This window comes from Miscanthus floridulus, chromosome 13, assembly GCF_019320115.1.
Source record: "Miscanthus floridulus cultivar M001 chromosome 13, ASM1932011v1, whole genome shotgun sequence".
Lineage (NCBI taxonomy): Eukaryota > Viridiplantae > Streptophyta > Magnoliopsida > Poales > Poaceae > Miscanthus > Miscanthus floridulus.
This window is the reverse complement of record NC_089592.1, coordinates 5,355,572-5,370,113: the sequence shown is the minus strand read 5'-3', so window position 1 is coordinate 5,370,113 and position 14,542 is coordinate 5,355,572. Positions and strand designations below refer to the sequence as shown.

Below are 14,542 nucleotides of genomic sequence, written 5' to 3'. Positions count from 1 at the left end.
CCGGGCGCCAGCAGCAGCGGCACCGCCGCCACTGCATGGGGCAGCAGCAGCGCCGACGCCTAGGGGAGGCGCACAAGCGAGGGCGGATCCCCAGCCGCTCCACTATCCATATCCGGAGGATCTCCAATAGGAATAGGATTAGTTAAGATAGGAATGAGTCCATATCTATAAGGACTTCCCTCGTTAGATAAAAATCTACCCAGGATTACAAGTAGAGGGGCTATGTAATTATGGGAATCAAGAAAGGATTGCCTCAAGGCCTATCTCTCCTTCCCCTTCCTCTCCCTGCGCCGACCTCCCCCGCTCCCTCTGCCCTAGCTGCCCCCCCCCCCCCTCCCTGCCTGTCTCCCCTACCTCCCTCTACCCTAGCCGCCGCCACCTAGGAGCCCCCTCCCTGCCGGGCTCTTACAGATACCTTGCGTCCTGTGCAGCTCCATAGCCTGAAGGTTTCTTGTTGCCTGAAGCTGCGAGTGATAGAGAGCAAAGCTCGAAATCTCTCCTGTTTTGTATCCTTGAAGTAGGGAGTGTAAAAGTCTCACTTGGAGAAACACTGCAAATGAAGAACCTGTGCATGGGCCGTTCCAACCTAGTCTGTTACGCCCGTGTTAAATTTTCATCCAGTATGCCAAACCTCAAGACTCTTTCCATCAACTCACATTATGAGGTACGCATTTCCTAAAACATTAGTTTTTGTAGACTAGGGGATGTATATATGAATATAACTGTAGTCATACTTTTTTTTGTATATCTAATCTGAAACATCTTTATCTTGCAGAGGGTTAATACACCAATGCTTCGTACCAAATTCCTATTCCTCAAGTGGCTGTCTATTTATCTGAGATTGACCTCTTGCCCATCCTATGACTATTTTTCTCTGGTTTCTTTCCTTGACGCTTCTCCCTCCTTGGAGACTTGGTTGTTGGATGCAAGACGCTGTTCATTCCATCCTGCAAAATATTTAGTAACTGCTGGATCCATTTTCACTCTATTTTATTTATGATGTCTTTTCCACCCCACACAGGTAGCTGAGGAAAGTATGCATCATGAATCAATTTTCGGAGACGGCTCCTTGCAGTTGAGGCAGATGCCTGAGCAGCACCATGGCCGCCTTAAGACTGAGGTTCAAAGGCTTCAACTCAGCCAAGAGCTTGGTTGAGCTAACGTGTTATATTCTCAGGAACGCAAAGTCACTTGGCCGGCTCACACTGGATACCACTTATGGTGATCCTAAGTGTGATAGCGCAATGTCCGGTGGCAGGTGCACTCCCATGAGTAAAGATTTTCTCATGGAAGCGCGTAGAGGGGTTGCGGCAATTAGAACGTACATTGAAGATGAGGCTGTGTTTAGTTCGTGAATTTTGAGAATTTGGCTACTGTAGTACTTTTATTTTTATTTGGTAATTAGTGTTCAATCATGGACTAATTAGGCTCAAAACGTTCGTCTCGCAATTTCCAAACAAACTGTGCAATTAGTTTTTTTTCGTCTACATTTAATGCTCCATGCACGTATCGGAAGATTCGCTGTAATGGCACTGTAGCATTTTTTGAAAAACTTTTTGGGAACTAAACAAGCACTGAAGTTCCATCTACTGTTAGGCTGACGGTGGTTGAGCACTGTACTCGGTGCCATGCTGACGACTTATCTGAATAGGTCAGATTAGATTTGGATGAAGCTTGCTTTTTTTTTTCTTGGATTAGGTTGCAAGGACTGTTCAATGTTTATCACAGAATCAGAGCAGGTGTGTAATATTTGTAGGCATGGATAGACCATGCTTTGTATCTTGTCTTATTGGACCCGCACCCCTTCAATTCAGATCAGTGTCGCTTTTCTTTGGTATATCAGTCATATACGTGGATTTTTGTTTGTGGATCGAGATGAGCTGGATTCGTTTGTGGAATGTACGTTCTCAATCGCTCTTTTCTTTTTGAAAACGGCAGCGTCCACACGCCTGTGTCCGTCTGGACACCCGCGGCTGCTCCGTCCGCTCGGATTCACGTGCCGCTCGCGCCGGCTCCGTTTCCCATGCTCGCATCCGAACTGTCCGCTTCAGATCCGCTGCCCACGCTGTTCGGATGACTCGCCCCCGCCTCTTCCACACCGGTACGGCGCCCGTCTCTTCCGGGCCGCCGGGAAGACTCGCCCCGCCTCTTCCACAACAGCACCACGCGCCCTGTGCCTCCTCCCCACACCGCTGCTTGACGACCTGCGCCTCTTCACCTCCTCCCCACACCGCCGCTTGACGACCCGCGCCTCTTCCACGCGTCGGTGACCACGGCTTGGCCCTGCCCGTCCTCATGGGCACCAACACCGGCGGTCTGCACTTGCAACATGAAACACTCGAATGCAACATACATTTGAAACAGATGAAACATTTGGGACATACGCTTTGCAACATGTGGTTGAAACATATGCAACATCTTGATAAAAAATTGCAACATAAAAAAACACTTACTGCAACATAAGACTAAAAGAGCTGAAACATTTAGAACATGCTGTTGTAACATATGTGTGAAAACATATGCAACATCTAGATAAAAAACGATTGCAACATACGTTTGGAAACAGATGAAACATTTTGAACAAACGCTTGCAACATGCTTCTGAAATACTTGCAACATATGTAACATCCCCTGATCTACTTTTGCAACATCCATAAGAAATAATTGCAACATATCTTTGAAACAACTGAAACACCAGAAACATACATTTACAACATAGGGTAGGGGAAGCCTAGGCCGGTCGATTCCAGCCATTGGGGTCGGAGCCGGCAGCGAGCGGTGGCACACGAGCACCCGCCACCAATGCCACCAGTACCGGGCTTGGCTCGGTGATGGTGGGGTATGGGGGGCGAGGAGCTGAGCGCCATGGCTGCCGGGGTAGGGGGAGCTCGGTCACTGGGGTGAGAGAGGGCGCCGCCGGGGGTGGGGAGGGCGCCGCCGGGGGTGGAGGAGAGCTACCCACTCCTTTGCAACACGGTCGCGTCACCTCCATGGATCTCGCCGGAGGTGAGTGGATCTCGCTCCCACTCCATGGATCTCGCCAGGGGTATGGGAGAGGGCCACCGGATCTGCGGGCGTTGGGGGTTCCCGATAGGGAAGGACGCCGGGCGTTGTTGCGTTGCGGCAGGGGATGAGGAGCACGGAAGGGGTAAGGGCAGGAGCGGAGCGATGCGTGCGGGAGTTGATTTTATTTTTTTAGGCAAGCAGTGCATGCGGCAGTGAGTGGAGCGAGGCGTCCGGCCTTCGGGACATCTTAATGGTAGCATTACTGTATTGAAAAGGAAGCGGAAAAAGAACTAGAAATACTCTGATACATGTTTCTCTATTATCTACACATGCCATTATTAAACAACTATCCTCCACAGCCCGTTAGGTAAAAGCTAATAAAAATACACATATACCGTATTTCTCTACTCATGCATGCCATTATTAGAGTAAGTCAGGCCAACCATCTCATGCACTTAAGTATTTAAAGTTGACTTAGAAAATATTCATAGTTGCAATTTATTTATTTATTTATTTTGTGTCAAACATAGTGGAAAAATGAAAAATATATAGCTCAACAAATGTTTAAAAATAAAGATAAAAAAGCTTGTTAATCAGAAGAGTTTGAAGCGTTGCGAGGTATGGTTCCAGGATTGCCACCACACCCACAGGTTTGGGAACCAGCATGCACATCAATATTGTTCGCTTCGCTGAAAAGTCATGCTGAAAATACTGTTTGCTGATTTGTCGTGAGAGAAAACACTGTACTATGGCTGACACGTGAACTTTTAATACCAAAGTAATTATTCCAGGCACATACAGGAAAACGGTAGCACAATTGTTCAGAGAACAGATACAATTAGTGTGAAAACAACACTCCAATATATATGTTCCATAAAAAATAGCGAGAAATGAAACAAAGCAAAGCACATACATACATTGATACATGTGACAACTAGAGATACACTAGTGTCCTGTGACGGAGCAAGGAATAGTGCAAAGGGTTTACCGGTCACAAGTTGCTGGCTACATCTCTGACCAAGTCTACTCAATTTTAGAAAAGAGGGGCTTGACGGTCTTCCTGAGCCCGAAATCAGTCCCAGTGAAGAGCATGCAGCTTTCAAGTTCAGACATGGTTTTCGAAGCTTCCGAAAGTGAACTCTTAAATCCCTTGTTTCTGAAGATTTCCACATACTGTTCGCACAGCATCACTGATTTAGCAATCTGACCGCAAAGCTTCACAATTCTCAGACAATCTGCTGTTGCATGACGGTTGTCGTCTATTACGGTCTTGAGCTTTTCCACAAATGCTTCACGTCGTTGCTCCTCACTTCCTGCATTGTTCTCATTCTGAACGGCAATCTGAATTGCACCATCCAAATCTGCGCTGTCCAGCTTATCACATATGACCTGTGCAAGGGACAAAAACGCTTCTTCCTCCTCTCTTTCTTGATCAGAAATTTCCTCTGTTTCTGTGTGGTCGCCGTCTGTAGAAATGCTTTGCCTTTCTTCATTATTTGTGGATACAGAATTTCCCTGGTTCTCCTCGTCTCCTAATGCAGCAGGATTGTTCTCGCCCAATGAAATTTTTCTTTCTTGCGATTTTGTTTTAATTGACATTATTTTTCCGAGGACCTGCAATGACAAAATTACTTATTAGTTCTCGCTGTTTTTCTTTTGTAATGGCTTCTTAGTGCATTAGCATTTTCTGGGTGCCAAGCCCAGAACAGTATTTTTTTTCTTGAAACGAAGTCTCCTGTAAAATGAATGGGAATGGAATTCAAATCAATGCGCACATGGTGCTTGTAATTAAATGAGAAGAGAAAAAAACTTTTATGTTAACAACTTAACATGCTTCAAAGTATACTTATTATTTTCAGAAAAATTAAAACGAAAGTGTTGTGCTACTGATGTATTTTGATTAGATTAATATATTTGCACACTAAAAATCTATAATATACTTGCACACTCACCTTTGGCAGTATTTCCTTCATAGTACTGTCCACATTACAGTGAGCATACAGGTTCGCCATTATCTCTGCTGCTATTGTTCTCCGTGTGATGTTGTATCCATCAAGTATTCCAGTGAGACAACCAATAATGCCGTCTTGTGTGGTCATGATGAGGGCAGAGTTACTTTTCCTGTTAGCTGACAGGGATACCAGTGTCCTCCCAGCCATGGCGGCACCATCTCCATTAGCAAGGAAGAAGAGCTGCAGCTGCTTTGTGACGAGCACCTCTTTTATTTCCTCGGTGAGGTTGATAGACAAATCCAGTGCCAGTTCTGTGAGGATCTCCATGGCTACCAGCTTCAGTTCTTGGTGATGAGCTTCATTGTTGCCCAGTTCAAGAATGCTCTTTAGGTTGCTCAGTGCCTGAACATTATTTGAGAAGATTTCATGGCTGCCGTCTGGAGCGCGGATGAGCTGGTACAGCACCTTGAGGCATCTGGTTACAATGTCAGCCCATGCCTTATTTTTGACAGCTTCAATTAAGGTCGCTGAGTAGACGGGTGCCGTGATCTTGGGAAGGAGGCCGGGTGTGCTGCATATGATCCTGCGGTTGTCGTCGTTGTTGGACGCCAGCCTCTCGAGGATGGTCAAGCCTTGCTGAACCAGCTGGTTGCTTCTACCTCCTTCCCTCTTGTTCCGATGACGGTGTTCTCTTATCGCCATTCTCTGCTGGTCCATCATCAGTTTCCTGCGCTCCAGCCAGTCTGGTCCTATGTCTTCGTCTTGCTGATGCAGGGGCGGGTCATCAGGGACAGGGTCTTGGAACAGGGAGGATATGCACCGCATGGCCCCAGGGTAATTGGATAGATCATCTATGTGGGCAGCAACATCGGCCACGATCGTCGCCGCGAGCTCTCTAATCTCCTTTTTATCTTCTAGGCTGCCGGTCACTGCATAGCATCTACCGCGGCAGAATTGAACACAGGCTTCATCTAGGCGGCGGCGGCTGCTGCTGCTGCTTATCATAAGTAAATCTATCAGTCTCTGAATCCTGTGTCTCGAGGGAAGCAGCACCCGGCTCACATCTTCCCCCTTGTTAACGAAGGCACTGAGTAGCCTTGCACCATACAGGTAGTCCTCCTGGGATTCAGAATCCAGCAACACAGCGCCGTACTTGATCAAGTCCATGCCCTTGATGGATAGAGGATCCTTCCTGCATTTCGCGCTGATATCAGAAATGTACCTGCCGATGGCATCCTCGCCCCACTTCTCTGACAGTTGCTCCAGTGATTGGAGGCGTCTGACCACATTTGCCTCGTAGATGTACATAGGTAGTAGCAATACCAAGAACATGGCGCCTTGGAAAATAATAAGTGAATAGAATATGTTCAGTGTTGCCATCATGTCTGCCATGCTGTCAGTCCCATCCATGTGATAACCGTGATTCAGCTTCGCTATGCGCCATGACGAGATCCCTGCACAGGCCAATGGCCCGAGCACGTAGAACAGCCAGACGCACAAAAACAGGACCGTCAATGGCCATAGCAATACTATTAGTACTACTAGTAGTGCAGGAATACGAGCGATAAGGAAGTCCCCGGTACTGAATAGTATTATCCAAAATTCCACGAAATATTGTAGATTGGCCTCCCAGTCCTGGAAAATCCTGCGGGCAACAAGCATGCATAGTCCGTCAGTGTCCTACCCATCTCATGTGCGCACCTCCCAACGTCATTAGTGGAAGAGTTCATTACTTTAGTCATTGCAACTTCGCAATACATGCATGTCCCCTTGTTCCTTTTCTCCCCCCCCCCCCCCCCCCCTCCTCTTTTTTTCTTTGTTACCTACCGGCACTACGTCAAAAACAGTGTGTAGCAACGGGGCTTTTTTTTAGGAGTGGCTGGCATTGGAGCAGCCTCTACAGTGATATGCTCGGGCTCCAGCACAACAGCCGTCCCTACAAATGGCACAGTAAGGACAGCTGGTAATACGAGCCGCCCCTACAAATACGTCGATTTGTAGGAGCGGCTAGTATATAGAGACGGCTAGTATGTAGAGGCGGCTATTACCAGCCGCCCCTGCTATGTCAATTGGTAGGGAAGGCTGAATCACCAGCCACCCCTACAAATGTCCGCTGTATATATAGTAGCCACCTTCTTCCACCTCGGGTCACTGTCTCCAACCCGAGCAAAAAAGGTTGGGAGCCCTTGAGCTCCTCCAAAAAATTGCTCTACTAAGGGGGAGGTTTTGATCTCAAATACTTTGGTGAAGAGGTTGTACTAGGTAAGAAAATGTTATTACAAGCCTTTATTTGAAGTTTTAATGGTTGGTTAGTGATCGTAATTAGAGTTTTGCTTTTCTCTCTCTTTTATGGTGCTTGAGCTTTATATGAAGCAAATTAGACTCTAGTTTTGAAGCTATTAGTGTAAATTAGTTAGATAAATGAGATTACACCCTTTATTAGTCGATCTTGCTTGATTTTAGTTGAGATTACACCCTATTTCATGTATATTTCATGTACATGTAGATTTAGATCTAGATCTAGGGTTTGTTTTTTTATTTTAATTTTGTAAATTTATGTTTCATGAAATTGGAATAGGGTTTGCATGAAAGGTAGTGGGTAAAATATTAATTGTTGTAAATTGTTGTCTTTGAAATTATTTATTTTAATTAATAAATATATATTTTTAATTATTTATTGATAAATAGGCCATTAATTAATTACCCTTTACCATGGTGTGCGTTTGATATGCTTCATGTAATTTATTTTATATTTATATATATCTGAAGTATATAGAATTATTGTCAAGTAATTAATTATTAATTTGATTCCTTTACATATATATCTGAATTAGTAGTCCTTTAATGTATTTTCTTTGATTGTTGTGTTTTAAAAGATTGGGATGTATGGTTCGTTAAGGTTCAAGGCAGGTTTCCATGAAGAGGTAGACAAATTTATTGAAGCCGCAGAGAAGCATGCAGCGACGTTGATAGAGAATAAGGGTACAATTATTTGTCCCTGCAAAGATTGCAAGAACCTTATGGCATGGACAGATGTGAGTATCATCAGAGAACATTTGATTGTGCGAGGATTTGTTGAGGACTACAGTGTGGATTCATCATGGTGAAACAACGGTTGTTGATAATGATGACGATGATGAAGACGACGACGCTGAAACCCGAGAATACATATCCCAATACTCAGAAGAGCTTGATGTACGAATGGATCCTGAGTTTGGCAATGAACAAGGTGGTGATGCTGGTGGTTGGGATGGTAATGATGAAGGTGGTGACAATAATGATGGGGGAGCACGTGTTGGTGATGAAGATGATTTTGATGATTTAGAGGAAATAATTCGGGTCCTTAGACTAGAGATTTTACTAAAGAGCCCGAAAGGTCTAGAAAATTTGAAAAGGGTTACAAAAGCATCGAAGAAGACTATGTATGGTGTTGAAAAGGGTTGTCAGACACATTGAACATTTCTATGTTTTGTGCTTGAGCTACTCATCCTGAAGGCTAAGTATGGCTAGTCAGACTGTAGTTTCAATGATCTATTGCGTCTTATGTCATGGGTCCTACCACAATCAAACTCAGTTCCCGCCAACACATACCAAACGAAGAAGGTCATAAGTCCATTTATAATGAGGGTTGAAAAAAATCCATGCATGCCCCAACCACTGTATCTTTTTTCGTGGCAAAACATTCAGGTCACTGGATAAATGTCCCCGGTGTGGGGCCAGCCGATACAAGAGCAATGGCCTTTATAGTGGGGACAAAGCCTCCACGGGGAGAAAGAGGAATAAGAAGGGTATGAAAAAGGTGGTACAAGAATCTCAGCCCCTAGAGGACACTCTATTAGGCAACGATGCAAAGCAGAGAAAAATTCCTGCCTTGGTAATTTGGTACCTACCAGTGACCGACCACTTGAGACGTATCTTCCTAAACCCTAAAGAAGCCACACTCATGATATGGTGGGATGATGAGCGCAAGGTGAATGATGATAAGATTGCACACCCGACTGATTGTAGCTAGTGGCAAAGGATCAATGAGAAGCATAAAGAATTCAGCAATGATCCAAGGAATGTATGGTTTGGCTTGAGCACCGATGGAATGAATCTCTTCAATGAGAGGATGAGCGACCATAGCACTTGGCCAGTGATCTTGACCATGCACAATATCCCAACGTGGTTGTGTCAGAAGAGAAAGTACCTTCTCCTCACTATTTTTATTTCTGGCCCTAAACAACCCGGCATTGATATAGACGTGTTCCTCGAGCCTTTGATGCAAGAAATGGAGATGCTATGGAGGCATGGGGAGCCGATGTATGATGCATTCTAAAAGGAGGACTTCATATGTAGAGCAATAATATTTGTTACTACCAATGATTACCCCGCGCTGTTTGCTTTGTCTGGACAGATCAAAGGGAAGACGGGATGCTTAGTTTGCTTGGATGGTACTACATGGGTGTTCCTGGATACATCCAAGAAGATAGTTTACCTAAGGAATCGGTGCTTCTTAAAGACAAGTCACAAGTACCGCAGCCTATTGTTCTCTAGATTTTATGACAACACCCTAGGGATTGAACCCCCTCCGGAGAGACATCATAACGGAGAACATGTGTACATAATGGTGAAAAACATACGTGTCATCTATGGAAAGAAGAATCTAGATGGGACGAATAGAGATAGAAGCACACCTCCTATTGAAGGCGTACCTTTCAAGAAACAATCGATCTTCTTTCAGTATTTGCATTATTGGCCAGACTTGGAGGTCCCCCATGCCATTGATGCTATGCACGTGTAGAATAATGTCTTTGAGAGTCTCATTGCTACCTTGATGGACACATGCAAGTCAAAGGATGGTCTGAAATCATAGAAAGACATGGTGCAGCTAAACATGATGCCATAGCTTCACCCGGTACCTGAGGCTAATGGAAAATACACTCTGCCCGTGGCGTGCTTCAACCTAACACCAGAAGAGAAGAGAGCTATATGCACTTTCCTGAGGGGGGTCAAAGTCCCAACTAGGTTTTTAGCGAATGTGAAGAAGCTAGTGTCGATGAAGGACTTGTCAATAACACACTGCAAGGCTCACGATTGTCATGTGATGCTGACAGTGTTTCTACCTATTGCAATCAGGGCTATAAAGCTAGAGTTCTTGAAAATGGCCATCACCCGCATGTGCTACTTCTTTTCAAAGATCTCACAGAAGATGATTGGCAAGAAAGAGCTGAGTGACCTACATGAATTTGTGGTGGAGACACAAAACCAACTAGAGATGTGTTTACCTCTTGCTTTTTTATATAATGCCACATCTCATGATTCACTTGGTTCATCGGATACAGGTGTTGGGCCCTTGCTACTTGCATGAAATGTGGTCCTACGAGTGGTTCGTGTTGGTTCTAAGCCGATACGTGCATAATTGAGCATACCTAGAGGGCTCCATGATAGAGGGTTATAGTACTGAAGAAGTTATCGAGTGCTGTCAAGAGTACCTAAAAGTATAGAAAGGGATTGGTAAACCTGATTCTCATCACAAGGGTAGGCTAGCTAGGAAGGGCACTAGTGGTAGAAAAGTGTTCATCGACCATGATTATAAAGAAGTGAGTCGGACGCATTATAGTGTCTTGCAGAGTACACAACTGATGCAACCGTACATTGATGAAAACTTGGCTATCATTATGGAGGAGAGAAATGGTCATTCAGATGATTGGGTCATGAAACAGCACAAGCAGGGTTGAAGGACCAAAACATACCACCTGGAGAAACCATAGACTCTATTACCATCAGTAGGTTGGCGGAGGGGCCATCGAGACAAGTGACATCTTGGAAAGCTTATGACATCAATGGGTACACGTTCTATACCCATGCAAAGGATAGTAAATATGTGAACCAAAACAATGACATTCGAATAGAAGTTCTCTATGGAGTGGGGCAAAAGATCCAATACTTTGGCATCATTGTAGAGATATGGGAACTTGACTATGGAAGGGATATAACGGTGGCCCTGTTTTGATGCTGCTGGATCAAACAACACCAACTAAATGAGATTAGATTGAGAGTCCTGGACCTCGAGAATCTAGGTGTTGGTGTTTTGAGTAAGCACCGGCTAGTAAATTTGTATATTGCGTCTCTGACCCAGATGGTGTGCTAAGAGGACACAAGGATTATACTAGTTCAGGCCAAATGTCCCTATGTCTAGTTTTGAGTTGCTCGTGTTACTAGCATTGAGTTTGTAGTAGAGAGTTACAAACTGGCAAGAGAGGGAGATAGCTCCCAAGTCTCTAGTGTGATGCGGTGTGTTTGTTTGATGAATCGATCCCCTTAGTGGGACGCCCGGCTTTCCCTTTTATAGGTCAAGGGGAAGTAGGGTTTTTTACCACCGAATGGAGGAGGAAAAAGGAAAGAGAAATAAGGCTTCTGGAGGTGCGCCGTTCTCCTCTTCGCGTGGGTCCCGCTGACCCTGTAGATCATGGTGGCAGTGGCATCATACCAGGGGTCCTATTGGCTGCTGCAGCTTATGTGTGGGCATCGTGCGTCATTCATGTCTTCTGTCCTATCCGAGCAGACGGAATGGTCAGAGGGTCCCCTGATAGAAAGCCATGCAGGGGGGTAGTGGTACAGTGCCAGTCAACTAACGCCGATTTGACTTACGTTGGACGGTGGTTAGGTAGGGAGTTGGAAGCACAGTGACGATGTGTCCATCACTATGGGCGATGTGAGTTCCCTAGAATGACATGTCATGGGGATGGGTCGTGCTGAGATGTGACCGCTCCCTGCACGATGCCAGAAGTTTGACCTTGAATGGTACTCTCTGGCCCGTAGTGGTTGGTTGCAACATGAGCTTCTGTTAGGAACTATATTTGAGGGATCGGGCGAGGCAGAGCTGGCCCATAGGGTTTGGCCGAGGCGGAGCCTACCCTCGGGAGTCAGCTAAGGTGGAGCCTACCCATAGGAGTTAGCCAAAGTGGAGCCAGCCCTCAAATGTCGTGCGAGGTGGAGTTGGTCCTCAGACATCAGCCGAGGCGTAGCCGGCCCTCAGGGGTTGGTCGAGGTGGAGCCTACCCTTGGGAGTCAGCTGAGGCAGAGCCGACCCTAGGGGGTCTGGTGAGGTGGAGCCCATGGCCTTAGTGTCCACTGAGGTGGAGACAACCCTCGAGGGTCGGACGAGGTGGAGCCCGTAGCCTCGATGGACAGACAAGGCGGTGCCCAGCAAGAGGTGTAGTCGCGCTCCTAATCGCTCAGATGAATCAACCATTGATGATTATTATCTCCTCCTCTTTGGATACCCTAGTATTGGTCCCCGACAGTAGCCCCTAGGCGATTCGGGTAGAATCACCTGGGGGTTTTTTCAACTTGCTAGTGGGGGCGCGCGAGCGCACCCAGTGGGTGTAGCCCCCGAGCCTACGGAGGAGTAGAATACTCCTTCGGAGGGTTTGTGTAAGGGAGGACCCTGAGGGCCCTAGCCTTCCTTTGTCGCCCATGGCATGTTCTAGGAACGGTGATTCCTTCTTACCAAGGTCAAACGCTTCACGGGTATGGCCGTGAGTTTTGGTGGTTCGTTAGCTGGATAGCTCGATTGGGGTCCAGGCATCCCATTCATGGGGATCTAGCTAAGGTTAGCCTGGATGAGGCCCAATCGTGGGCTGAGATGTCCATGGCGCTCGTGCGCCTAGGTACTGGCTGCTTGCGGGGCCCATCTCCCTCCATCCCCAATCGCAAGGGTGCTTGGCGTGGCTGTCGAACTTGCTGATGGGCCAACCGTCGAACCCCTAGGCTCAAACGGGCCATAAAGGCATTTTTTGATCCGTATTCCTCTTACTCGTAACGAGTCATGGCTCACCTAGGGAGGTGAAATGTCTAGTGCATCTTTCGAGGGAAAGGATAGGGATTGCGTGCGCATATCCCGTGGCATGACATTATAGCAGATCATGGTGGATGCAGAGATCTAGGCAGACAGTTGGTTTCCTCGTGTCCATCGCCCCTATAAAACAAGTGGGTTCGCCCCTAGGGTTTCTTACCTTGCCTTTTAGCCTTTGCATCTGCAACCTCTGCCGCCAATCGCCTAGGCTTCCTGCATTTGTGTCTTCGGCCGTCGTCGAGCTTGTGTTCACTTGCTTCCATCTTCCAATGGATCCATGGTGCCGCTCTAACATCACGTTTCAGCATATGGAGGGCCTCATCCATCACGGTCTTCTCTGCATGCGGACCATGGATGAGTGGCTACTGCTCGGTGAGGAGGATGTGCCATTGCTGCCCGCTGGCTACATGGTGTCGTTTGCGCACTTCCATGAGCGAGGGTTCACTACCCCTCCTCATAGATTTCTTGGGGGGCTATTGTACTACTACAAGATTAAGCTACAACACCTTAATCCTAATGGAATCCAGCACATGGTGGCATTCATCGCCCTGCGTGAGGGGTTCCTAGGGATTAGTCCCCACTTTGATCTGTGGTGGCACTTATTCACCGTTACCCTCTAGAAGAAGAGGGAGAAGAAGCAGGAGTTCAATATGCCGATGGGATGTGCCGGCATCCACCTCCAGAACAACTGAGTCAGCGAGTACCTATCGATGTGGCTGTCGACCTCCAACAAAGGGTAGCATTCGCATTGGTTCTATCTCAAGAATGACACTACTGCCACCCTGCTAGAGTTCTTCGGGCGCTTAATCGAAGAGGCCCTGGATTTGTGGAAGTGGGGTGTCCTGGAGAAGGACAAGAAGAAGATCCAGGACCACCTTGTCGCCATCTGTATCCTGAAGGAGAGGGGCCTAAAAGGGTCGGGCATCATCAGGGCCTACCATGTGAGAAGGGTGGCGCCACTGATGAGGCGCATGCTTCCACTGTATGCGATGGCGCCTGAGGCATCATTTGTCAGGATGGTGCTGGCTGAGGGAGTGCTCTCCCCCTCTAAAGTCACGTAGCGCATCAAGGAGGCGATGGAGCCATCTCAGGATGACGTAGGCGTCCCTCTTGATTTTGTGTACCTGGTGCCGGGACACCCTTCGATGGGGCTGGAACTGGGCTAAATCATCTTTGTAAGTTTCCTTTCCTCATGCCTCCTCTTCAATTGATCTCTCGACCTCTTGAAACTGACATTGAGATGGGGGGACTAGCCGATGGACCTCATCCTTATGGATCTCCTAGCTCTACTGCCGAGGGATCCATCCATGAGGGCGGCAAATCGCGTCAAGGCTGAGCGGTAGAGGAAGGCGAAGGAGGACGAGAGGAAGAAAAGGCAGCAGAAATTGCGAGCGCGGGAGCAAGGGGAGGACACTAATAGTGACGATGACAATGATGAGGAGGACGATGATGAGGTAGTTGGTGACACCGAGTGTGATGACTTGGAGAGCGAGGATGTGGTGATAGGTATCCGCTCGTCCTTGTAGGGGTCGGGGCCCTTCCCATTTCATGGTGGGGAGGGCACGTTCGAGAGGCCAACGGAGACAGGCTGGATAGTCAGCTTGCCCTAGGAGCCAACGGGGGCGAGCGGGCCTACCGCCATGCCCGAGGTGCCAGCGGAGGAGGGTGGCTCTGCCGTCGTGCCCCAAGATGCAAGCGAGGCAAGCCCCTCTGCTAGGGAGCAGGGGGCGTGCTTGAAGCAGCC

General features: G+C 47.2%; 1 protein-coding gene across 2 annotated transcripts in view; it reads right to left on the bottom strand.

Annotated features, from left to right (window-relative positions):
- Positions 1-3,809: 3,809 nt before the first annotated feature.
- The window catches only part of LOC136501658 (uncharacterized), a 54,846-nt gene continuing 44,113 nt past the window's right edge, over positions 3,810-14,542 (bottom strand). For both annotated transcript variants that reach the window (XM_066497170.1, XM_066497171.1), the window contains 2 exons: positions 4,959-6,603; positions 3,810-4,620 (listed from right to left, as the gene is read on the bottom strand). In XM_066497170.1, coding sequence (XP_066353267.1) covers positions 4,030-4,620; positions 4,959-6,603 — 2,236 coding nt within the window. In that variant the 3' untranslated portion in view covers positions 3,810-4,029. The remainder of the gene's footprint in view (positions 4,621-4,958; positions 6,604-14,542) is intronic.